The sequence below is a fragment of the Heterodontus francisci genome, chromosome 28 (assembly GCF_036365525.1).
Source record: "Heterodontus francisci isolate sHetFra1 chromosome 28, sHetFra1.hap1, whole genome shotgun sequence".
Taxonomy (NCBI): Eukaryota; Metazoa; Chordata; class Chondrichthyes; order Heterodontiformes; family Heterodontidae; genus Heterodontus; species Heterodontus francisci.
The window spans coordinates 18,793,555-18,820,835 of NC_090398.1; the positions used below are offsets into that span (position 1 = coordinate 18,793,555).

The following is a 27,281-nucleotide window of genomic DNA, read 5'->3' on the forward strand; positions in this document are numbered from 1 at the left end:
CTGCCCTGCCATTCAATATGATCATAGCTGATCATCCACTTCAATGCTTTTACCCCACACTATCCCCATTTCCCTTTATGTCATTGGTATTTAGAAATCTGTCAATCTCTGCTTTAAACATACTCAATGACTGAGCTTTCACAGCCCTTTGGAATAGAGAATTCCAAAGATTCACAACCCTCTGAGTAAAGGAGTTTCTCCTCATCTCTGTCCTAGAGTCATAGTTATACAGCACAGAAACAGGCCCTTCGGCCCACCCTGTCTGTGCCGGTCATCAAGCTTATCTATTCTAATCCCATTTTTTAGCACTTGGCCCGTAGCCTGGCACGCTATAGCTTTTCAAGTGCTCATCTAAATACTACTTAAATGTTGTGAGGGTTCCTGCCTCTACCACCTCTTCAGGAAGTGCGTTAAAAAGTCAAACCACCCAGTGGGTGAAAAGATTTTTCCTCAAATCCCCTCGAAACCTCCAGCCCCTTACCTTAAATCTCTGCTGTCTGGTTATTGACACCTCCGCTAAGGGAAAAAGTTTCTTCCTATATACCCTGTCAATTTCCCTCATAATTCTGTATACCTCAATTTGTCCCCCCTGCTCTAAGGAAAAGAACCCCAGCCTATCCAGTCTCTCTTCATAGCTGAAATGCTGCAGCCCAGGCAACATTCTGCTGAATCCCCTCTGCACTCTCTCCACTGAAATGAAGCCTAAATGGCTTCCCCCTTATTTTGAAATTGTGCCCCTTGGTTTGAGACTCCCCACCCAGGGGAAACATCTTAGCTGCATCTACCCTGTCTATCTGTTTAAGTATTTTGTAGATAGTTTCATGGCACCGTTACCAAGACTAGCTTTCAATTCCAGATTTTTGATTATTAATTGAATTTTAAATTCTACCAGCTACCATGGTGGGATTTGATCCCATGTCCCCAGGACATTAGCCTGACATTACCACTGTGCCACTTCTCCCAGTGGGAAGTGAGTGATGAAGTGACTTGGTTTAAAAAATGTAAGATGAGAATGTGTTCACATTCTAATAGTTGGAGAGAATGTTGAATGTTGTCTGTAAATGTATAAATCAAAGTCAGAAGCATGAGAGAGTTAAACTAGTATCTGAAACAGGGTCTGTGTTTTTACAGGGCTCAGTGAAAAATAGTTATGGATGCCAGTATGATTAAAGAGTTACATGAACATTCCACAAACGTAAACTTGTATTTATGTGACTTTCTAAACGTATTAAAACACAGGAGTGTTATCAAACGCAATTTGACACCGAGTTACATACAGAGTTGTGAATAAAAGCTTGGTGACAGAAGTAGACTTATTGAGGAAAGACATAGAGATGTGGAGAAGTTTAGGACATAATGATGTCCCAGGGAGCTATGCTAATTTAGAATCCATATGTACACAGTTTAGCTTTAGGTCGGGAAGTAGCACAATTCCTGGTAGGTTTACAGGCCAGCAAGCAGTTAGGGTTAATTACAGGAGGATCTAAGGGAAACTAACTGTGGACAGTGCAGTTTGGCAACAATATGAAATATTTCCCTTAAATTCTAAAAGTGATGCTGAAAGTGACAATGTTGGTGAAATAAAGGAGGTCCCGGGTCCGTAGTTAAAGGTCACTGTAGGGAATGATTCAGAGCTGGTCAAAATAGCCCAGGTGGATAAGTCCTTGGGACCAGTGATAATGCAACCGCGGCTGTTAAAGGAAGTCAGAGAGGTGATAGGACAGATGCTTGCCACAATTTTTCAATTCACATTTGATATTAAAAAAGGGGGATGAGGGTGGGGGTGCAGTGCTGGGGTGGCGGGTGCAGTGTTGGGGTTGGTGCTGAAAGAGACCAAGCAGTTGTCTCTGTAAAAACAAAGTGAGAGGTGAGAGGGGATAACTGGAGACCTTTTAACCTCCATATGTTGTGGGCAAACTCGTCAAATCTGTTAATCCAGGTTGGAATAGTGAGAACATTGTGATACAAGGGATGATGAGGATATCGCCAAGTTGTATTTGACAAACCTGTGAACATGATCCCTTTTTTTACCATGTACCTGTCCACAGTTTTTTTTTCATGTTTGTGCTTTGGTCCAGGGCTATTCTATTTTTCTGTCCATTAACACCCTCTCTGCACTAATGCTTTGTCTTTTACCACACCATTAACATACCGTTTGTCTTTGCTCCATGACCTTCTGGTCAGTTATTCTCTGTGACCCTGTCCTATCGACACCTTCACGTTTGTTATCTCTTTCCCCACCCCCACTTTATTTGCTTAAAACCTGTTACATTTCTAATCTTTGCCAGTTCTGATGACAGGTCATTGACCTGAAATGTTAACTCTGCCTTTCCCTCCACAGATGCTGCCAGACCTGCTGAGTATTTCCAGAATTTCTTGTTTTTATTTCAGATTTCCAGCATCTGCAGTTTTTGCTTTTATATTATTATTTATGTGAGGAACCCAAAACTGGTTACCCTGTTCTCAAGGCAATTAGGGATGGGCAATAAATGCCAGCGACTCTCCCATTCCAAGAACAAATTTAATAAAATCCCAAGTGAGGTTTGACCAATGTCTTGTACCAGGACAAAATAGAATCCCTCGTCTGATAATCAATTGTCCTATGTATGCACCTCAATGACTGTTTGCCCTAACTATCACTTCACAGCGTTATTTGTTTACTGTTAGAGATAGACACACTAGAATTCCCAGACCTCTCTCTTTCTCCACTGTTTTTAATACTTTTCTTTGAATGTTGTATGAATGTGAACACTACACTTATCCAAGTTGAACATCATTTGCCAGTCATGAGCCCAATCTCCCAACACATTAAGATACAGCTTTGTTAAGACAGGATGGGATAGCATGATGAAATGTAGCACATCCTGTATATGTAGCGTTTCTGTTTGTTACTGTGACTCTCAGGAGGTGTCAGTCATTTAGTGCAAAGTAAATGTTGCAGCCTGGATGGAACGTGGATAATGTGTTTAGTTTTCTCCATTTTTGTTCACAGATCCAAACTCCACAGTCCCTGAGTTCTTGGCAAAGTGTGATGATTACCAACTGTTCCAATTGACAAAATTCTACCGGGACAGACTAGAACAGGCGATTGAAGAAGGAGTGGATGGAGTCAGCTCATTGTTAACATACGAGAGACATTTCAGTGGACAGGAGCATCGGGTAAGTGAGAGGGACACAGAATGAGTTTGGATTATTTAAGTAGCACGAAAGTAACATAATTTCAAGTCTTAGAAATATAGAGTGTTAGAAAAAAAGAGAAAAAAATAGAAAGAAATAGATAAAGCTGAGAATATTATGAATCTGAAACAATGATATGAAGAGGTGAAAATAGCCAGCAGATCCATCGATACATGTACAAAGGACAGAGGAATGGTTCAGGTAGAATTCCTGGGTGGACTGAGAACAAGGGAAAATGTTTTAGTGGGACTGGGAAAAGGAGAGACCAGAGGTAACAGACAGGAGTAAGACTGAAGGTCATCAGTTGACTGACTTGAAAATTACATAAAGGAAATCAAGGAACAGAAAAATGACAAAAGTTATCTGCAGAGAAAATGAGAGAAATTTGAAGAACAGAAACAAAAATGGTTGTAATGTAATAAACCAGATCAAACTATGGGGATTGAAAACTAGATGCCTTGCAGGGTTTTTTCTCCCCATACATCACTGGGGGTCATATCCAACTTTGGCAGAGGCACAATGCAGGGAATAGAAATTGCTGTGGAGTGTTACTCCCTGGGACAGCACTTTAGAAAATTGCATGCATGCAGTTTGTGATGTTATGTCACTTCCCTGTAGTGGAAGAGAAGTAAATGGAAATGATCATCTGTCACGGCATTTAATGGATGGTCAATCTGCTGCTACCCACACAAGTGGAAAATCTGGGCAACTGAGTCTTATCCCAACCTCCTGTTCATTACTCATTACTGTTAAAATCCCACCCCCTAGTCTATTGCCAATCTTCTGTTCACTCTCCAGACTCCAGCCTTCCTTTTTATCCACGCAACTACAGAATTCTGATTTCTAACATTCTGTTCTCTTGTTTTGATAATAGTTAATTAGACTGAATTATGCTTTCTGATCAGTTCATGTGTGATGAACAATGTTCTGTCTAAGCTGTGCAACCACACAGCAACTGGGAAGTTTCTACACAGGCCACACACTATGCGGCCCATTTAAGTCATCGCACATGCAGGACCACCCCAAAATAATTAATCATATCGTCCACTTACTCCCAAAAATTACAGCATGCATTGGTGAAGAAGATTGACTCGACTGATTCCTGAAATGAAGGGGTTATTTTATGAGGAAAGTTTGGACAGGTTTGGCCCACATTCATTGGAGTTTAGAAGAATGAGTGGTGATTAAAGGCCTGCTCAAGTCACAAAAAAACCCGACCCGAGCCCGACCCAGCCCGAGTCCCTCCATTTTTGCCCCCGAGCCCGACCCGAGCCTAACCCGACCACCGCAATGTTCCCTTTAACTTACCTTCCAACTCCCAGTGTGAAGGTAGCTCTAACATGAGCCTGATGACATCATCGCGATGCGCATTCGCTCACTGCGCAGACTCAAGAGTTTCCTTCTTTGACATCATTACTCATTACTGTTAAAATCCCACCCCCTAGTCTATTGCCAATCTTCTGTTCACTCTCCAGACTCCAGCCTTCCTTTTTATCCACGCAACTACAGAATTCTGAAGATGCAGATGAGGAGAATTCTTTTCTCTCTGAGGTTTGTTAGTCTAAGGAATTCTGTCTCCCAGAGAGCAGTGGAGGCTGGGTCATTGAAAACTTTTAAGGCTGAGTTAGATAGATTCTTGATTGACAAAGGAGTCAAAGGTTATAGCAGCTAGACAGGAAAGTAAAGCTCAGGCTGCAATCAGATCAGCCATGATCTTATTGTCGTGCCTAATTTAACTCTGAATCGGAAGATTGAGCCCTTTTCCAATTATGTCAAACTCCCAGGCACCAGACACCGGAATACAAACTTATGACAAGGAGAAGTTTAGTACAACAGTTTTATTTAGACACCAAATAAGTACAAGTCTCACTTCTTGTCCAAGATACTACCCGTCAATACAGAGGTGATCAATCTCTCGTCACGGTTGATCACTGAGCCTCCGTACTCAGGGTCCTGCCTTCAAGAGTTGTTCCTAGGTTCCTGCCGAGGATATACTCAAGCGTTAACCCTTATATATTCTTTAAAGGCTCATTGCTCAACACATGACTCATATGATTGTGTCTTGCATGGTCTTTAAGATAAAGCTCCAAACATTAGCTCATCTTTGATTAGCAAGCGTTAGTGGTTTAGCTGCCTAAGCAGATGTCCAGACTTGTTTGTGACACCCATTGTTTGTTCCCCTTAATCTGCTCCCCTTTATCTGCACCGTTCAACAGTCACTGATTTGTTCCCCTTTGTCTGCACAGTTCAGCAATCATGTACCTTAACCACAAGTTTCGACATGTCTGTAAGCTTACTTCAGCAAGTTCTGCATCTGTCTTAGCTGCCTTAGAGCATGCTGGGTATAGAACAATACCAGAATAATTTTTCAAGGCTTACATTATCAAATGGCAGAGGAGGCTGGAGGGGCCGAATTCATATTCTTGTATGAAATACATCCAACTTTATCCAGATTGCTTTGCATTAAGGGAAGTAGAGCAATTAAATGAACAACTGGCAAAGACACAAAAGGATAGGGATGCTTGGAAGGACCGGGTCCACCAGCTCTCAGGACAGTCAGTGTAAAATATCATTAAATATTTGATAATTCTTCAGACTCTGAACACTTACAGAAACTCCTCAGGTAGATAGTTTGCTGGTCTGATAAACAGATTTTTGGTCTCTCTGGGAAAGTGGAGTTGAAGCCTATGATCAGCCATGATTGTATTGAATGGCGGAGCAGAAATGATGGGCGACATGGTCTACTCCTGCTCCTATTTCTTATGTTTTTGTGTGTTCGCACTTAATCTCTCCACCTCCCATGGAAGTAGCCCAAAGTTCTCAAACTCCTTTCTAACATTAACTCCACATCCCTGGTAACATCCTAGTGAATCTGTATGGCAATTTTTCAATTGTGTTTTCTCCCATAATTTTCAGAACATCAAGAAATCATCTTCTGCCCTTGTTCTTTTAGCTGGTAGCTGGTAGAGGTTGTGGGTTTGTAAGGCTCTGTCGAATGAGCCTTGGTGAGTTGCTGCAATGCAACTTGTAGACAGTACACACTGCTGCCACTGTGCATCAGTGCTGAAGGGAATGGATGTTGAAAGTGGTAGATGGGGTACCAATCAAGTGGACTGCTTTGTCCTGGATGGTGTTGAGCTTCTTGAATGTTGCTGGAACTGCATCCATCTACTTGTTACAAGAGTTCCATTTTTTGTTAAAAACTTGGGAATCTATATTTAAGGAAAAACTAAAAATGATTTCATGGACATTGAAACATCTGGAGATGGCTGAACTTTGTGTCTTTTTTTGAAGAAAAAATGGTTTGGGACTGAGTTGACCTGAGAGTGGAATGTAAACACTTGCTGGAAAACATCTGTTTACAAAGAACCCAACAGGGGGATTGTTTTCTAACCTAAAGGGACAGATGTTGACAAGCAAGTGACAAAGGAGTGATTAATGGTGGTCATGTGACTTGTTTCTGGAGGTTTAGTTTCAATTTGAACTGTTGAAACAATCAGTTGTTGTTTCTGCCTGGAGAGGAGAAAAACTTCCCACCTTTCTCTTTGAAAAGGAATCCTGCATCTCGTGAGAAGAAACCCTGTATTTCAATTGTTGCAGATTTCTATTTCCTCCTGTCTCTGAAGAATCCCCGCGTCAAGCTGTACTCTTGCATCCTCTGTTTTAAAATGTCCTGAATCTTTGCAGAAACTTTGAATCTTTAAAAGATTTGAACCGAATGTGTAAAAATTGACACTTGTTGCTGCACACCTGATGGAAGACCTATGTGAAGCTTCTGCAGTTGACTTTCTTGACCCAAAACGGACTGTTTATCAATCTCGCCTGGAAAGACTCTGAGTGGCATCCATCTATTCAACTTTGGGACACCTCGCCAAAGCAAAGGACTTCCAACTCTTTGCTTCAGTATAAGTTTCTTTTCCCCCTTATTTTTCTAGGTAACAGTCGGGAACAGAAATCCCTTTATTCCCTGGTTAACCAGTTTTTGGATATATATGCGTGAGGGCTAGGGAAAAAATAAGGAGCTTTAATATTTCAATTCGTATATATATAAACTTAATTATTGGTTATGACTTGGCTTTATAGTAAATGGATAATTTTGCTGTTTATTAAAGAAACCTGGTTGGAGTTCTTTATTCTGGGGATAAATAGAACATCTAATTGGCTGTGTCGGTAAATAGGAAACTTTATTGATATGCTGTTACCTGTGGAGAAGTGGGACTGAGTTAACAATGCAGTCCTCCCGCCTCGGTCATAACACACTCCTGACTTGTGCCTTGTAGATGGTGGACAGGCACTGGGAAGTCAGGAGGTGAGTTACTTGCCATTTCTGACCTACTCTTGTAGCCACAGTATTTATGTGGCTGGTCCAGTTCAGTTTATGGTCAATGGTACCCCCAGGATGTTGATAGTGGGGGATACAGTGATGGCAATGCCATTGAACATCAAGGGGAGATGGATAGATTCTCTCTTGTTTGATATAGTCATTTTCTGGCACTTTTGTGGCGCAAATGTTACTTGCCACTTATCAGCCCAAGCCTGGATATTGTCCAGGTCTTGCTGAGTCTAGATACGAGCTGCATCAGTATCTGAGGAGTCGTGAATGGTGCTGAACATTGTGCAATCAGTGCACATTCCCACTTCTGACCTTCTAATGGAGGAAAGTTCATTGATGAAGCAGTTAAAGATGGTTGGGCCTAGGACACGACCCTGAGGAACTCCTGCAGTGATGTCCTGGGATAATTGACCTCCCACAGCCACAACCATCTTCCTTTGTGCTAGGTCTGACTCCAACCAGCGTAGAGTTTTCCCCCTGATTCCCATTTACTCCTGTTTTGTGAGGGTCCGTTGTTACCATACTCTGTCAAATGATGTCAAGGGTAGTCACTCTCACCTCACCTCTTGAGTTCAGCTCTTGTGTCCATGTTTAGACCAAGGCTGTAATGAGGTCAGGCTGAGTGGCCCTGGCGGAACCCAAACTGAGCATCACTGAGCAGGTTATTGCTGAGCACTATCGATGACCACTTCCATCACTTTGCTGATGATCAAGAGTAGACAGATGAGGCGTTAATTGGCTGGTTTGGATTTGTCCTGCTTTTTTGTGTATGGGATATAATTGGGCAATTTTCCACATTGCCGGGTAGATGCCAGTGTTGTAGCTGATGTCACTTTCACCTCACCTCTGGAATTCAACTATTTTGTCCATGTTTGGGCCAAGTCCATAGTGAGGTCTGAAGCCGAGTGGCTATGATGAACCCAAACTGAGCATCAGTGAGCAGGTTATTTGTGAGTAAGTGCTTCTTGATAACATTGGTGAGAACTTCTTACATCACTTTGTTGATGATTGTGAGTAGCCAATTGGGATAGTAAATGACCCTGGTTCGGTTTGTCAGTCTTTTCATGTACAAAACATACCTGGGTAATTCTCTACATTATCAGGTAGATGCCAGTGATGTGGCAGCACTGGAACAACTTGTCTTGACCTACAACTAGTTACAGAACTCACGTCTTCAACACAACAGCCAGAATGTTGTCAGGACCCATGTACTTTGCCGCGTCTATTTCTCTCACCCCTTCCATGATATCATGTGGAGTGAATAAAATTGTCTGGAAACTGGATATCCTCCAAGTGGTGTTCAACATGGAGGAGTATTGATCTTTGGCTGAAGGAGGACGGTATGTGGTGATCAGAAAAAGATTTCCTTACCCGTATTTTCCCTGAAGTGACAAGGTGACGTGGGGTCCTGAGTCAATGTTGAGGACATTCAGGGTCACTGCTCGCCGAATGTATACCATTGTGCCCCACCACAGGTCAGTCTGCTCTGCCGATGGGACAGGATATACTCAAGGATTCTGATGAAGGACTCTGGGATGGGGGCTAATAAATATGATTTTGTAAATATGAGTGTGTTACACTTGCTTGATAAATGTGTGGTCCTCCTGTGCCACATTGGCTTGAGTTCCCAGATGTTAGTGAGGAGTACTTTTCAGGCTTGACTGGGCTGGGTGTTCCTTCATTCTACCCAAATCCCATGCCAAGACCAAAGATCAGTGACCGGCCCAGATTTATTCTTAAAAATCCTTCATTGTCGAGGCTTGCTAGGCCACTTCAGCGGCGACCACAGTGGTGAAGGACCGGAGCCACGTATCGACCAGACCTAAAGGATATTCAGTTTTACAACAATCTTCTTTATCGCTACCAGATTTTTTTTTTAAATTTCCAGATGTTAGAAATTGTAATTTGAATTCAAACTCACAAAATGCCTTGCAGAAATTTGAAATCAGGTCTCTGGATTACTGGTACTATAACATTACATAAGAACATAAGAAATAGGAGCAGGAGTAGGCCATTCAGCTCCTCAGGCCTGCCCCGCCATTCAAAAAAGATCATGGCTGATCTGTCCCAGTCCTCAACTCCGCTTTCGGGCCTGCTCTGCCTCACCCTCGACTCCCCGAGATTTCAAAAATCTATCTACCTCCTCCTTAAATACATTTAGTGACCTGGCCTCGACAACTCTCTGAGGCAGAGAATTCCAGAGATTCACCATCCTCTGAGAGAAGAAATTCCTTCGCATCTCAGTTTTCAATGTGTACCCCCTTATTCTGTAATTATGTCCCCTAGTTTGAGATTCCCCGACTAGTGGAAACATATTCTCAACATCTACCCTGTCGAGCCCCCTTAAAATCTTATATGTTTCCATAAGATTACCTCTCATTCTTCTAAACTCCAATGAATAAAGGTCTAACCCCGTTTAGCCGTTCTTGATAAGACAACCCCTTCATCCGAGGAATCAGCCTAGTGAACCTTTTCTCAACTGCCTCCACTGCTAGTATATCCTTCTTTAAATACGGGGACCAAAACTGTCCATAGTACTCCAGGTGTGGCTTCACCAACACCCTGTACAGTTGTAACAGAACTTCCCTATTTTTAAACTCTAACCCCCTAGAAATAAAGGCCAAAATTCCATTTGCCTTTCTAATTACTTGCTGCATCTGCATGCTAACCTTTTGTGTTTCATGTACAAGAACACCCAGATCCCTCTGTACTGCAGTATTTTGTTGTCTTTCTCCATCTAACTAATAATCTGCCTTTTTATTCTTCCTACCAAAGTGGATGACCTCACACTTTCCAACATTGTACGCCATCTGCCAGGTTTTTGCCCACTCACTTAACCTATCTATATCACTTTTCAGATTCTTTGTGTCCTCACCACAACATGCCTTCCCACCTATTTTTGTATTGTCAGCAAATTTGGATACAATACACTCTGTCCCTTCCTCTAAGTCATTAATGTAGATAGTAAATAGCTGAGGCCCTAGGACTGATCATTGCACCCCACTAGTTATGACTTTCCAAACTGGGAAAGACCCAATAATCCCGACTCTCTGCCTTCTGTGTATTAGTCAATCCTCAATCCAATCCAACACATTACCCCCAATACCCTGAGCTCCCATTTTGTGCAATAACCTTTTATGTGGCACCTTATCAAACGCCTTTTCAAAATCCAACTACACAACAATAATTATCCACTTTGCTTGTCATATCCTCAAAGAACTCTAACAAATTTGTCAAACATGATTTCCCTTTCGTAAAATCATGTTGACTCTGATTGCATAATGATTCTCTAAATGTCCTGCTATTTCTTCCTTCATAATCGACTCAAGCATTTTCCCAATGACTGACATTAAGCTAACTGGTCTAGAGTTTCCTGCTTTCTTTCTCCCTCCTTTCTTGAATAGGGTTGTCACATTAGCGGTTTTCCAATCGGCTTGTATCCTACCGGAATCCAGTGAGTTTTGGTATATTATGAACAGTGTCTCCACTATCTCTGCAGTCACTTCTTTTAAAACCCTTGGGTGCAGACCTTCAGGTCCTGGCGACTTTTCTGCCTTTAGTCCCATTAGCTTGTCCAGCACCTTTTCCCTCGTGATATTGTTACAACTTTCTCCCTCCCATTTACACCTTGTTCATCTATTATTGATGTGGTGTTTATAGTGTTCTGCACTGTGAAGACTGATGCAAAATATTGGTTTAAATTATCTGCCATTTCCCTGTTATTAATTCCCCATTCACATCCTCTAAGGGCCCCACACTTACTGTCAATTTTCCACATTAAAGCCTCTATGTTACTATAAACTGTAGGTGAAAGTCCTGACTGCTTGTGCCTCGTGCCAGATATATGTTCCCAGTGACTGAGGTTTCAAACTGGCAGAGGGTGTGTAAACTAATGGGTGACACACGTTTCAATGACTGAGGGGAAAAGCAATTGGATTTTTCATCCTTATTGTTAATTCTCCTGACTAATAGATCAGCAGTGATTGTATTGATTAGTCAGTGGTGATCAGTTAGACAGTTTTCTAGCTGCTTCCCTCACTTCAGAATCAATGCTTCTCTGTCACTTGAGTTCTGATTGTGATTTACTGAAATAAAACAGCAGCCAAAGTGTGACAGCAGAAAGTAAGTAGGAGAAACAAGTGGATCATATTGTTATTCAGTATCTGATGCGATGTTGGAGACTGAAGGACAGAGGAAACTAATCCGAGTGAAACGACTGCAGAGCATCAGTGATTCCTCACTCTTCCAGAACAATACTTCTGATTTCTATTTTGGTTTCATCTACTTTCCATGAATGAATTAATCAAGATCTGAGATCGATCGATTTTTGCGAGCCACGTATATTAAGGGATATGGAGCCAAGGTGAGTGGATGAGGTTAGGATATCAATCAGCCATGATCTCATTGAATCGTAGAAGAGGCTTGATGGGCAGAATGGCCTGCTTCTGTTCTCATGTCCCTCGAAGACGCTTGCAGAATATTCAGCCCATGTTCGGAATAGATCAGTATGTACTCCAGTGACTGTTTCCTGTGATTAAAAAAAGGCTGGGATCTTTTCATTCTCAGTGTCCAGCGATCACTCCCCTCCTCAATATATTCATCATTATACTTACAGAAAATCATTGAACTCACAGAGAAGGGAAACAGGGCAGACAGTTCCAAACTTCTCCTAAATCTGGTGATGGAGAAAGGCTCTCGGGTCCGAAGAGTGATGTGGGAATCCTTTGTGAAAATGCGTCACGGAGTACCAAAGTTGGACAAAATACTGAAAGATATACAGGAACTCGGTATGGTAAAATCACACACTGAATTCAACTTCAGATTCAAACACTGCAGAATTTACGATATTACACAAATCTGATTTCATGTAAATTAATTGATTTAAACAGGTTGTGATTCATTTGATTATACACGCATCGCAGGAGGTTTATCTGAATTACCCAGTCACCTGAAAGGTAAGTGATGACATGGAGATTTCAAACATCCTATTTCACTTCTCAGAATCCGACTGTCGCCGTTTGTTTCTGGGAATCAGAAGTTCAGAGGCTGGAGAAACACGATTGAAAGTTGCTTGCATTTATCTTAAATCTTAGATTTGGTTTCTGATATACGCTGTAAATGTATGGACTTTGCAAATACTTCACTGAATCCACTGACTTCGGAATGTTGTGTATAGGATCCTGACACGCTATGAAACACCATACACACCTGGCAGGATCCTGATACACTGTGAAACCCTGTACACAGCTGGCAGGATCCTGATACCCTGTGAAACCCTGTACACAGCTGGCAGGATCCTGATACACTGTGAAACCCTGTACACAGCTGGCAGGATCCTGATACACTGTGAAACCCCAGACACACCCGGCAGGATCCTGATACACTGTGAAACCCCATACACACCTGGCAGGATCCTGATACACTGTGAAACCTCATACACCTGGCAGGATCCTGATACACTGTGAAACCCTGTACACAGCTGGCAGGATCCTGATACACTGTGAAACCCTATACACACCTGGCAGGATCCTGATACACTGTGAAACCCCAGACACACCCGGCAGGATCCTGATGCACTGTGAAACCCCATACACACCTGGCAGGGTCCTGATACACTGTGAAACCCCAGACACACCCGGAAGGATCCTGATACACTGTGAAACCCCATACATACCTGGCAGGATCCTGATACACTGTGAAACCCCATACATACCTGGCAGGATCCTGATACACTGTGAAACCCCATACATACCTGGCAGGATCCTGATACACTGTGAAACCCCATACACACCTGGCAGGATCCTGATACACTGTGAAACCCCATACATACCTGGCAGGATCCTGATACACTGTGAAACCCCATACATACCTGGCAGGATCCTGATACACTGTGAAACCCCATACACAGCTGGCAGGATCCTGATACACTGTGAAACCCCATACACACCCGGCAGGATCCTGATACACTGTGAAACCCCATACGCACCTGGCAGGATCCTGATACACTGTGAAACCCCATACACACCTGGCAGGATCCTGATACACTGTGAAACCCCATACACACCTGACAGGATCCTGATACACTGTGAAACCCCATACATACCTGTCAGGATCCTGATACACTGTGAAACCCCATACATACCTGGCAGGATCCTGATACACTGTGAAACCCCATACATACCTGGCAGGATCCTGATACACTGTGAAACCCCATACACACCTGTCATGTGCCCTCAACTCACAGGGAAATAATAGCACCTTGAGTCAGAAGTATTGACTCCTGTAGCTCTATCCTATAGATTGACAATAAAGAGGAGGAGAGATGTGAAAAAAGAAAATAGAATTAAATGTAGTCTAGCACAGAAGCAGGCCAATTGGTAGCGGTAAAGAAGGTCTTGTCGATATATAGCTCCAGCTCTTCACCAATGTGGTCACCTCTGAAATGGCTGAGCAAGCCTCTACAATGAAGGATGTTTAAGAATGAATCTGAGCAGATCACTGATCTTTGGTCATGGCATGAGATTTTGGCCGAATGAAGGAACACCCACATGGGCCACCTCCCACCCATCTTCCTCTAACGCTATGACGATATCCTTTTATTCCTTTTCACTTCCCAGCTTCCCCTCTTCAGCTGAACTACTCCTTTGGTAGTGAACTCCACATTGCAAACACTCTGGCTAAAGATATTTCTCCTGAATTACCTATTGGACTTATTGGTGGCTATCTTCATTTACAAATGGCAATCTCCTCTCTATGTCTACTCTGTTAATCCTCATTCGTATTATTAATCACCTCGATTCGGGAAACCTCATCCTTATTTTTTTTTCTAGAGAATAGAGCCCCAGTTTGTTCAGTCTCCCTTGACAAATATCACCTACCAGTTTTGTTATCATCCTCGTGATTCTTTTTTTACGCCTTATCCAGTGGCTTTATCATCGAGATTATATGGAGACATGAGCTGTGCACATTGCTGTAAGGTAGTGTTTTTTGCACAGCAGAGAATGACCAGTCAGAATCCTTTTCATCTCCTCTCAGATGTGAACACAATAGAACATTAATCCATTAATCTAAGAATATAATGAAAATATTGTTCTGGGTGATGAGAAATGTATTTGCTATTTTCCCACTGGCAACAAACCAGTTGAAATGTGCTGTGAAATTTCTTCTGCTCCATGATGGTTCCTTTTAGACTCAAGTCAATGATTAACAGAAACATATTTTCTAATTTCCAGCACTGCATTAGAGAAAACTCAGAACAAGATTAAACAACACAATGGAATTATTAGTAGGACAGTTGAAATGAAATGTTAAGGTTTTCTGCTCTAACATTAAACTGAGTGAAGTGTGCAGTAGCTTTCTTTTTGATTTTAATTGGTGTTCAGAAAGGACTGTTACGTCAACACAATTATTTGTTGCATGTTTGATATAACAGGAGAATGCTTCAGAATAGAAAAAGGCTATCAGTCTCAAATAAGCCAGCTCCTGTTGGAGATGAACACGCTTACCCCTCCTTTCAGTGTATCCACGGAAACATATTCAGTTGTCCTTAGACCGACTTGCACTGTTCATTTATTGTCCTTCTAAATCATCATTAATTTCATGAGCAATGCTCACTGCATAATTTCAGTTTATCCATTATGAAATATTTTCATTCATTGTGAGTCACTTTCTTGCATTAATTTGATGAATTCAGTTCATATATAGATCAAAATTTCAAAATCTGATGTCTCATCCCACAAACAATGCAAATCTATCTCTGATGCCATTTCCTATGTCTTCATTGAATGAAGCAGTGATCGTTTTAAAGGCAGAGAAGGGAAAGAATTTTTAAAACAAAAGCAGAAAATGCTGGAATTACTCAGCAGGTCAGGCAGCTTCTGTGGAGAATAAAATAGAGTTAACGTTTCAGATCTGTGTACCTTTCATCAAGAATTTTTGAAGTGTGTTCAGGAGAATTATGTTGATCAGTATGTTTCCTCCTAATGAGGAAGGAGACATTGTTGGATCCAGTCCTGGGAATAAAATGGGACAAATTTCATAAAGCTAATATCATGTGTGGATTTGTAATGAAATGCCTATAACAGAGGGCAGATCTGTTAGTATTAACCATAGGGTGGCTATTCATCTAGAAGCACTTGGCACTATTCTAGTACCATATGCCCTTAGATCCAGTATTTTGAAGTTTGCAATGGTACAGCCCAGCCTGAGGGAAAGGTCAATTCATTCACAGGTACTCACCAACCAGTGTGGTGATGATTTAAAATGAATGATACCAAAATCGACCAATTAGAGGTTGAAGAGTTCCAAATGGTCACCCCATCCTAGTCTTTATACATATATTAGTTATTATACTGCCTGTATTATGAGTACTGTTATTATTGGTAATTGTTACTTAAACTTAATCCAGAAAGTGATTCGGTGTGCAAAAAAATGCAATTGCGATGCTCCGTGCTAATTTTAATTAATTGTATCGACAGGCCTTCAGCTAGTAGCCATTTCTGCATGTGCACATGTGCAGGGGTTGGTGGGTTAATTATCCATCAGAGGGAAACTATCACCTTTGTAGAAATCTCCATGTTCAGTATACATTAGAATCAGGTGAAAATTTGAAACTTTTTTCTGCCATCATTCACTTTCAAGCGAGGTTTCCATTAACTGAGATTGAATTTCTATGTGAACCTCTATTAACGCTGTGAATTAAATGTGACATTTCACTGGATAGTGAAGTTTTTTTTACATCAGTGCAGCTAACATTGAAAACCACTTTCTGTCTGTTCTAATTGAAGATGTTCAACAGAAACACAAGGAAACACTCCGGGTACAAACTGAAACACTGAGAGTGAACACTATCCTAATAAAGGAGAAGGTTAAGATTTTCCAGCTGCTTGATCGATACGCTGAGCTAACGGTCATTTCTACTGTTCGAGATCGGACACTTGTAGAACATGAACTGCTGGCAAGAGGCCGAGACCATGAAGAGTGGAGAGAGAAACATCTCCGGAAAGAACTGGAAAAAATCCGAACTGATCAATTGTTCCATTGCAGTTTTTCCTGGGGAAAATCCAAATCTGGGAGTTCAGCAGCTGTGAGTGGAGTCCCGGGGATTGGAAAAACAACAATGGTACAAAAGATTGTTTATGACTGGGCCACTGGGAAAATATACCCAAACTTTCAATTTGTTTTCAGTTTTAAATTCCGGGATTTGAATACAATTAACTGTAGAATAAACCTGAGGAATCTGATACTGGATCAGTATCCCTACTTTGGGAATATTTTGGGAGAGCTCTGGAAGAATCCAGAGGGATTGCTGTTTATATTTGATGGTTTGGATGAATTCAAGGACACGATCGATTTTGGTGACAATCGGAGAAATACAGAACCTCAGTACATGTGCACAGATCCCGAATGCTGGTGTGAAGTGTCTGACATTGTGTACAGTTTAATACAACACAAGCTGCTCCCAGGATGTTCAGTGTTAGTGACCAGTCGTCCCACTGCATTACATTTATTGGAAAAGGCTGAGATCAGTGTCTGGACTGAAATCCTGGGATTTGTTGGTGATGAACGGAAGGAATATTTCAACAAGTTTTTTGAAGATCAGACGGTGGCAGCAGCTGTTTTCAAACACGTGGAGGAGAACGAGATCCTGTACACCATGTGCTACAACCCTTCCAACTGCTGGATCCTCTGTCTGTCACTGGGTCCCTTCTTTACACAAAGAGACAGGAAACAGCAGCAAGTTCCCAAGACCATCACCCAGCTATATTCCTACTATATTTACAACATTCTGAAAAACCATAGCCGAGAGATTGAAAACTTCCGTGATGTGTTACTGAAGATCGGTGAGATGGCCTTCACAGGAGTCTCCAGGAAGAAGATTGTGTTTAGAAATGGAGATTTGATCAAGTACAATCTGCAACCTTCCCAGTTCCTGTCTGGATTCCTGATGGAACTTTTGGAGAGAGATGATTCTGTCCAGAGTGTGGTTTACACCTTCCCGCACCTCACCATCCAAGAGTTTGTAGCCGCACTCACACAATTCCTGACTCCAAATCCCGGGGACATCTGGAAACTCCTCAGTGATGCCCACAGGACGAAGGATGGGAGATTTGAGATATTTCTGCGTTTTGTCGCTGGTCTCTCCTCCCCACAGGCAGCTCGACCCCTGGAGGAGTTTCTGCGTCCATTTCTTCATCAAACAACTTGCCAAGTGATTGACTGGGTGAAGGAGAAGGTTAAAGGAGAGATTGGAAACACAGAGAGTGAAACTGGTAAAAGGAAGCTCCTGAACACATTGCACTACCTGTTTGAGTCTCAGAATAAAGCACTGGTTCAGGACACAGTGGGATCTATGCACAAACTTACATTTAATAGATTGCAACTGACCCCAATTGACTGTGCGGTCCTGTCACACATTATTGGTTTCTGTGATACCATAAAAAACATTAATCTATATGACTGCAACATTCAGTGTGAAGGACTCCAGCGGCTGGGACCCGTACTGCACAAATTCCAGGAGTTGAGGTAACTGTTTATTTGTCTCTAACTGTTGAAATGTTGAACAGTCACAGATTGTGTTGTCGCTCAGTAATGAAGTGAAAGAAACAGTTCTGTTGACCCTCAAACTCGGGTGTCAACTGACGTGGCAGACAAAAGACACCTGCACGAGACACTTGGTATAAACACCTTTATTGTTACTTAAATCACTTAACTACTTGTTATTTCACTTGTTAAACTACTTGTTACAATAAATCACAAGACTCACGGCTTGGACTTCAATACTACCCGTTGTGAGGTGAGGTAATCAGTCTCCCTCTGATGGGTTCTCTTCACTGAAGTGGACTCAGGGTTCCCTTTCCGTGATGGTCCTGCAGGTCTTCTCCTTTCGGGGCTCCTAGCCTCCCCTTCTTATCCAGTTTCTCCCAGCATCGCAAATGTTCTTTGTCACGTACACTCAGGGCCTGGAGTCGTCTGTCTGCTTAGTTTTAAAATCAAAATACATCTGCTGGCCTTCCTTCTTATCTGTAACCTTGTTATCACAGCATCCCACAGTCTCATTGAATGTTTTATCACCCACTGCCTAGCAGGCTGGAAAATAATGACTTCAGCTGCTTCACAGCTCCTTCTCCTTGTGCAAAGCTGGCAACTTTTCCCATCATACCTTGCACAGTTTTAGCTGTTAACCTTCGGCTGCAGTTCAGTTGAACCAGAGAGAAACAGATTTGACACAACGATGACAAATAATAAGAGGATTGTTTAGTTTTACCACCAGGACTGGAAAATCTAAAATGGATCCTTGTGAACCATCAGGGATTTTACAATCTGTATGGAATCAGTAAATACAGGTCACTGAAAGGGTCTGATAATTTAATTACAATAAATCATCATCAAAAAAGGACTCGGTTGTGTGTAGATAAGGTAAGGCTTTTTCTACTTTTTTATCGTGTGATTGGTAAAAACTTTTCGTTCCTTTTTCATTTTTTTCTAAGTTTCAGACTAAGTTAAGCTTAAGATTAAAAATGGCAGGAGATCTCAGACCCGTGTTATGCTCCTCTTGCTCAATGTGGGAGCTCAGGGACACGGCTGATGTCCCTGACTCCTTCACGTGCAGGAAGTGTGTCCAGCTGCAGCTCTTGTTAGACCGCATGACGGCTCTGGAGCTGCGGATGGACTCACTTTGGAGCATCCACGATGCTGAGGAGGTCGTGGATAGCACGTTTAGCGAATTGGTCACACCGCAGATTAGGATTGCTGAGGGATAAAGGAAATGGGTGACCAAAAGGCAGAGAAAGAGTAGGAAGGGAGCGCAGGTGTCCCCTGCGGTCATCTCCCTCCACAACAGGTATACCGTTTTGGATACTGTTGAGGGAGATGGCTCACCAGGGGAAGGCAGCAGTAGCCAGGTTCATGGCACCGTGGCTGGCTCTGCTGTTCAGAAGGGCAGCAAAAAGAGTGGAAGGGCTATAGTCATAGGGGATTCGATTGTAAGGGGAGTAGATAGGCGGTTCTGTGGTCGAAAACGAGACTCCCGAATGGTATGTTGCCTCCCAGGTGCACGGGTCAGGGATGTCTCAGATTGGCTGCAGAACATTCTGAAAGGGGAGGGTGAACAGCCAGTTGTTGTTGTGCACATAGGCACCAATGATATAGGTAAAAAACAGGATGAGGTCCTCCAAACAGAATTTAGGGAGTAAGGAGCCAAGTTAAAAAGTAGGACCTCAGAGGTAGTAATCTCAGGATTGCTACCAGTGCCACGTGATAGTCAGAGGAGAAATGAAAGAATAGTCAGGATGAATGTGTGGCTTGAGAGATGGTGCAGGAGGGAGGGGTTCAGATTTTTGGGACATTGGGACCGGTTCTGGGGGAGGTCGGACTATTACAAATTGGACGGTCTACACCTGGGCCGGACTGGAACCAATGTCCTTGGGGGTGCTTTTGCTAACGCTTTCGGGAGGGTTTAAACTAATGTGGCAGGGGGTTGAGAACCAAATGAGGTCAGTGGACAGTAAGGAGGTAGTAACTAAAGCCTGTAAGGAACTAGATAATGAAGTCAGCGTGACTAAGGGAAAGAGTAGGCAGGGAGCAGATGATGAAAGCAAAGGGACTGGTGGTCTGAGGTGCATTTGTTTTAATGCAAGAAGTGTAGTAGGTAAGGCAGATGAACTTAGGGCTTGGATTAGTACCTGGGAGTATGATGTTATTGCTATTACTGAGACTTGGTTAAGGGAAGGGCATGATTGGCAACTAAATATCTCAGGATATTGATGCTTCAGGTGGGATAGAGAGGGAGGTAAAAGGGGTGGAGGAGTTGCATTACTGGTCAAAGAGGATATCACAGCTGTGCTGAAGGAGGGCACTATGGAGAACTCGAGCTGTGAGGCAATATGGGCAGAACTCAGAAATAGGAAGGGTGCGGTAACAATGTTGGGGCTGTACTACAGGCCTCCCAACAGCGAGCGTGAGATAGAGGTACAAATATGTAAACAGATTATGGAAAGATGTAGGAGCAACAGGGTGGTGGTGATAGGAGATATTAATTTTCCCAACATTGACTGGGATTCACTTAGTGTTAGAGGTCCAGATGGAGCAGAATTTGTAAGGAACATCCAGGAGGGTTTTCTAGAGCAGTATGTAAATAGTCCAACTCGGGAAGGGGCCATACTGGACCTGGTGTTGGGGAATGAGCCCGGCCAGGTGGTTGAAGTTTCAGTAGGGGACTAGTTTGGGAATAGTGATCACAATTTCGTAAGTTTTAGAATACTCATGGACAAAGACGAGAGTGGTCCTAAAGGAAGAGTGCTAAATTGGGGGAAGGCCAACTATACCAAAATTCGGCAGGAGCTGGGGAATGTAGATTGGGAGCAGCTGTTTGAAGGTAAATCCACTTTTGATATGTGGGAGGCTTTTAAAGAGAGGTTGATTAGCGTGCAGGAGAGACATGTTCCTGTGAAAATGAGGGATAGAAATGGCAAGATTAGGGAACCATGGATGACAGGTGAAATTGTGAGACTAGCTAAGAGGAAAAAGGAAGCATACATAAGGTCTAGGCGGCTGATGAAAGACGAAGCTTTGAAAGAATATCGGGAATGTAGGACCAATCTGAAACGAGGAATTAAGAGGGCTAAAAGGGGTCATGAAATATCTTTAGCAAACAGGGTTAAGGAAAATCCCAAAGCCTTTTATTCATATATAAGGAGCAAGAGGGTAACTAGAGAAAGGATTGGCCCACTCAAGGACAAAGGAGGAAAGTTATGCGTGGAGTCAGAGAAAATGGGTGAGATTCTAAACGAGTACTTTGCATCGGTATTCATCGAGGAGAGGGGCATGACGGATGTTGAGGTTAGGGACAGATGTTTGATTACTCTAGGTCAAGTCGGCATAAGGAGGGAGGAAGTGTTGGGTATTCTAAAAGGCATTAAGGTGGACAAGTCCCCAGGTCCGGATGGGATCTATCCATGGTTACTGAGGGAAGTGAGAGAGGAAATAGCTGGGGCCTTAACAGATATCTTTGCAGCATCCTTAAACACGGGTGAGGTCCCGGAGGACTGGAGAATTGCTAATGTTGTCCCCTTGTTTAAGAAGGGTAGCAGGGATAATCCAGGCAATTATAGACCGCTGAGCCTGACTTCAGTGGTAGGGAAGCTGCTCGAGAAGATACTGAGGGATAGGATCTATTCCCATTTGGAAGAAAATGGGCTTATCAGTGATAGGCAGCATGGTTTTTTGCAGGGAAGGTCATGTCTTACCAACTTAATAGAATTCTTTGAGGAATTGAATACGTTGATTGATGAGGGAAGGGCTGTAGATGTCATATACATGGACTTCAGTTTGATAAGGTTCCCCATGGTAGGCTGATGGAGAAAGTGAAGTTGCATGGGATCCAGGGTGTACTAGCTAGATGGATAAAGAACTGGCTGGGCAACAGGAGACAGAGAGTAGCAGTGGAAGGGAGTTTCTCAAAATGGAGACGTGTGACCAGTGGTGTTCCACAGGGATCCATGCTGGGACCACTGTTGTTTGTGATATACATAAATAATTTGGAGGAAAGTATAGGTGGTCTGATTAGCAAGTTTGCAGACGACACTAAGATTGGTGGAGTAGCAGATAGTGAAGGGGACTGTCAGAGAATACAGCAGAATATAGATAGATTGGAGAGTTGGGCAGCGAAATGGCAGATGGAGTTCAATCAGGGTAAATGCAAGGTGATGCATTTTGGAAGATCCAATTCAAGAGTGAACTATACAGTAAATGGAAAAGTCCTGGGGAAAATTGATGTCCAGAGAGATTTGGGTGTTCAGGTCCATTGTTCCCTGAAGGTGGCGATGCAGGTAAATAGAGTGGTCAAGAACGCATACGGCATGCTTTCCTTCATCGGACGGGGTATTGAGTACAAGGGTTAGCAGGTCATGTTACAGTTGTATAGGACTTTAGTTCGGCCACATTTGGAATACTGCGTGCACTTCTGGTCGCCACATTACCAAAAGGATGTGGATGCTTTGGAGAGGGTGCAGAGGAGGTTCACCAGGATGTTGCCTGGTATGGAGGGCGCTAGCTATGAAGAGAGGTTGAGTAGATTAGGATTATTTTCATTAGAAAGACGGAGGTTGAGGGGGGACCTGATTGAGGTGTACAAAATCATGAGAGGTATAGATAGGGTGGATAGCAAGAAGCTTTTTCCCAGAGTGGGGGATTCAAATACTAGGGGTCACGAGTTCAAAGTGAGAGGGGAAAAGTTTAGGGGGGATATGCGTGGAAAGTTCTTTACGCAGAGGGTGGTGGGTGCCTGGAACGCGTTGCCAGCAGAGGTGGTAGATGCGAACACGATAGCGTCTTTTAAGATGTATCTAGACAGATACATGAATGGGCAGGAAGCAAAGAGATACAGACCCTTAGAAAATAGGCGACATGTTTAGATAGAGGATCTGGATCGGTGCAGGTTGGAGGGCCGAAGGGCCTATTCCTGTGCTGTAATTTTCTTTGTTCTCTTTGTTCTATTAATAAGGCTGGACAGCAGAATGCAAATATAAAATATAAACCAGCAGAACAGAAAATTAATGTCAAATATTTTCCACATCCATCATTTTAACTAGAAACAGGACAGAAACCCGAGTTTAAATAATTAACATTAGATATTTAATCCAATCCCATGCAGGATGTGTGTGTCGAGGGAGACATTTCCTGGATTGGGAGTATTGGGAAAACAGGAATTATTTTAGCAGTAAATGTTTAGAATTATTCACAGTCCTGAACATTAAGTAAAGAGTGACATTTGGGAGGTTAAACTTGCTGATAAAAAGGTTCCAATCTAACGTGTTGTGGGGTATTAAACCCGGAGTACAGACACACACCGGTCAGCGGTGGGGCCTCACAGCAGCAGCTCCTGGGAAAAACCGGGAGCCTGAGTCCGGGAATTACCCATAATCTGTCCCCTGGTGTGAAGCCCCAATCGGGAAGGGAACTCCCAAAGATTCCCCCAAACTGTCGGATCAGTTAATGTTTGAAATAAATGCAGTGCCAGTTTAATGGGGAATAAAGTGAGAGACTCCCCTCCCCTGTAAAATAGGAGCACAGGCACATTTAAAACTTACAATGGGACAGAATCAATTCTCCTTGTTATACAAAGTCCTGGGGAATGGATTTTACAGCAGCAGTTAGCACCATTTCACAATATAACTCACCCCAGGTATTATACAGATTGATATACTGTACAGAGTAAAAAGTACAGGAAATCACCGTTTTATCATTTAATTCAGGGTCTGGATTTACTTTAATGCATTTAATACAGAGTGGTGTGGTGAGTTGAAGAGACTTAGCAGTTGGCAGGATAAAAGGCAGAAGCGCAAAGGGAGAGCCAACTGTGTAACAGCCCCGACAACCAATTTTATCTGCAGCACCTGTGGAAGAGTCTGTCACTCTAGAATTGGCCTTTATAGCCACTCCAGGCGCTGCTTCACAAACCACTGACCACCTCCAGGCGCTTACGCATTGTCTCTCGAGACAAGGAGGCCAAAGAAGAAGAAGAAGATATACTGTACAGAGTAAAAAGTACAGGAAATCACCGTTTTATCATTTAATTCAGGTGAAATCACCCCATTCCCATAAAATCCAGGATTTAAGAAGTGACAGAAATGAGACCATTTCCCCCAAACATGACGAGGCTGGTCACTAATCTCCAGGAGAGTAATTCTGATCATCAGGTAATGAGACCAGACTGAGGGACAGTTAAAGACTTCACACAGACAGTACTGTATTACATAGGATATATAGCACAGAAACAGGCCATTCGGCCCAACCAGTCCATGCAGGCATTTATGCTCCACTCGAACCTCCTCCCGTCTTTCCTCATCTAATTCTATCAACATAACTCTCTATTGTCTTCTCTCTCATCTGATTATCCAGACTCTCCTTCAATGTATATAAACTATTCACCACAAATACCTACTGTGGTAGCAGGTTCCACATTCTCATTCGAGAGTCTTTATGTCACAGAAGGAGGCCATTTGACCCATTGAGTCCATGCCAGCTCCCTGTATTGTAGTTCACTCAGTCCCCTGCTCTATCCCCATAGCCCTGCAAGTTTATTTCCATCAATTGCCGATCCCATTCCCTTTTGAAATCCTTGATCATCTCCACTTCCAACACCCTCATAGGCAGTGAGTTCCAAGTCATTCCTACTCATTATTGGCCCTGGAAATAGTGGATGTATTGGTGGTCATTTTCCAAAATTCTGTCGACTCTGGAGCAGTTCCTACAGATTGGAAGGTGGCAAATGTAACCCCACAATTTAAAAAAGGAGGGAGGGAAAAAAACAGGGAATTACAGAACAGTTAGCCTTACATCAGTAGTGGGGAAAATGCTAGAGTCTATAATAAAAGATGTGATAACAGAACACCTGGAAAGCATAAACGGAATTGGAGTTAGCATTGGTTTATAAAAGGGAAATCATGCTTAACAAATTTACTGGAGTTTTTTGAGAATGTAACTAGTAGAATAGATAAGAGAGAACCAGTAGATGTGGTGTATTTGGATTTGCAGAAGGCTTTTGATAAGGTCCCGCATAAGAGGTTAGTGTGCAAAATTATAGCACATGGGATTGGGGGTAATATACTGGCATGGATTGAGAATTGGTTGACAGACAGGAAACGGAGAGCAGGATTAAACAGGTCTTATTCTGGGTTGCAGGCACTGACTAGTGGGGTACCGCAGGGATCAGTGCTTGGGCCCCAGCTATTCACAATATATATTAATGACTTGGGTGAGGGAACTGAATGTAACATTTCCAAGTTTGCAGACGACACAAACCTGGAGGGGGAATGTGAGCTGTGAGGACTTTCCAAAAGGGTCCAATGGATTTGCACAAGTTGGGTGAGTGTGCAAATGCATGACAGATGCACTGTAACGTGGATAAATGTGAGGTTATCGACTTTGGTTGTAAAAACAGAAAGGCAGATTATTTGACTGGTAATAGATTGGGAAAGGGGGAGGTGCAATGAGACCTGGGTGTGCTTGTAAACCAGTTGCGAAAATCAGGCATTCAGATGCAGCAAACAGTGAGGAAGACGAATGGTATGTTGGCTTTCATTGCAAGAGGATTTGAGTACAGGAGCAAGGATGTCTTGCTGCAGTTATACAGGGCCTTGGTGAGACCACATCTGGAGTTTTGTGTGAAGTTTTGGTCTTATCTGAGGAAGGATGTTCTTGCCATGGAGGGAGTGCAAAGAAGATTTACTAGGCTGATTCCTGGGATGGCAGGATTGATGTTTGAGGAGAGATTGGGTTGACTAGGTCTATATTCACTCGAGTTTAGAAGAATGAGAGGGGATCTCATAGTAACCTATAAAATTCTAACAGGACAAGACAGGCTAGATACAGGGAGGATGTTCCCGATGGCTGGGGAGTCCAGAACCAGGGGTCACAGTCTCAGGATACGGGGTATGCCATTTAGAACCGAGATGAGGAGAAATTTCTTCACTCAGAGGGTGGTGAACCTGTGGAATTCTCTCCCACAGAAGGCAGTGGAGGCCAAGTCATTAAATATATTCAAAAAGGAGATAGATATATTAGTGCCAAAGGGATCAAGGAATATGGGGAGAAAGTGGGAACAGAGTACTGAATTAGAACATCAGCCATGATCTTTTCTGAATGGTGGAACAGGGTTGAATGGTCGAATGGCCGACTCCTCCTATTTTCTATGTTTCTATGTTTCTCACTGTCAAAAAAAAGTTACTCCTCATGTATGTTTTGCTCAAAAACTTAAACTTTGTCCAGTCCTTGTACCATCAGCTAATGGGAACAAATATTCTTTGTCTCCCTTATCAAAACCTGTCATAATCTTGTACATCTCTATCAGATCTCCTCACAACCTTCCTGGTGCCATGGCATTTTACCAGCAGTGAGAACCTCAGTGGCACTGCCACCCACCGGGCAGCCAATTGAGGCAATTAAGTGCCTAATGAAGAAGCACCTCCCACCCTCGCTGATATGGGGAGAGTGCCAGGTAAATCCTCCTTTATGGCTGCTCTTGGTCCATGAAGAGGCCTCCTGCACACAATGGTCACCCTCGTGGCTACAGCACCAACGATGGAAGAGGAATTTCCCCCTCCTCCCGATCGCCGAGGTCTGCCTGCCTGTCGGGCACCGGCGGAGTTAAAGAGTTAAAGTCTGAATTGGCTGCTTCTGTTAAAATGCTGCTCCAGGGTCCCAGCACCCACCGGCACGGGGTCAGGTCCCGTCACCCACCGGCACGGGGTCAGGTACCACCACCCACAGGCACGGGGTCGGGTCCCACCACCCACCGACACGGGGTCAGGTACCGCCACCCATCGACACGGGGTCGGGTCCCACAACCCACTTGCACGGGGTCGGGTCCCACCACCCAACGGCACAGGGTCAGGTCCCGTCACCCACCGACACGGGGTCAGGTACCGCCACCCATCGACACGGGGTCGGGTCCCACAACCCACTTGCACGGGGTCAGGTCCCACCACCCAACGGCACAGGGTCAGGTCCCGTCACCCACCAGCACGGGGTCAGGACCCGTCACCCACCGACACGGGGTCAGGACCCATCACCCACCAGCACGGGGTCAGGTCCTGTCACCCAACGGCACAGGGTCAGGTCCTGTCACCCACTGGCATGGGGTCAGGTCCCATCACCCACCGACTCGGGGTCAGGTCCCGTCACTCACCGGCACGGGGTCAGGTCCCGTCACCCACCGGCACAGGGTCAGGTCCCGTCACTGACCGGCACGGGGTCAGGTCCCGTCACCCAC

General features: G+C 43.5%; 1 protein-coding gene across 6 annotated transcripts in view; it reads left to right on the forward strand.

The window, feature by feature from the left end:
* Positions 1 to 27,281, forward strand: part of LOC137385112 (NACHT, LRR and PYD domains-containing protein 3-like) — an 84,398-nt gene that overhangs the window by 28,399 nt on the left and 28,718 nt on the right. For all 6 annotated transcript variants that reach the window (XR_010977735.1, XM_068059895.1, XM_068059894.1 and 3 more), the window contains 4 exons: positions 2,993 to 3,159; positions 12,126 to 12,297; positions 12,400 to 12,465; positions 16,297 to 18,034. Coding sequence is in view for 5 of the 6 variants with exons in the window: in XM_068059895.1 (XP_067915996.1) it covers positions 2,993 to 3,159; positions 12,126 to 12,297; positions 12,400 to 12,465; positions 16,297 to 18,034 (2,143 nt within the window). In the remaining variant the exon portion in view is untranslated. The remainder of the gene's footprint in view (positions 1 to 2,992; positions 3,160 to 12,125; positions 12,298 to 12,399; positions 12,466 to 16,296; positions 18,035 to 27,281) is intronic.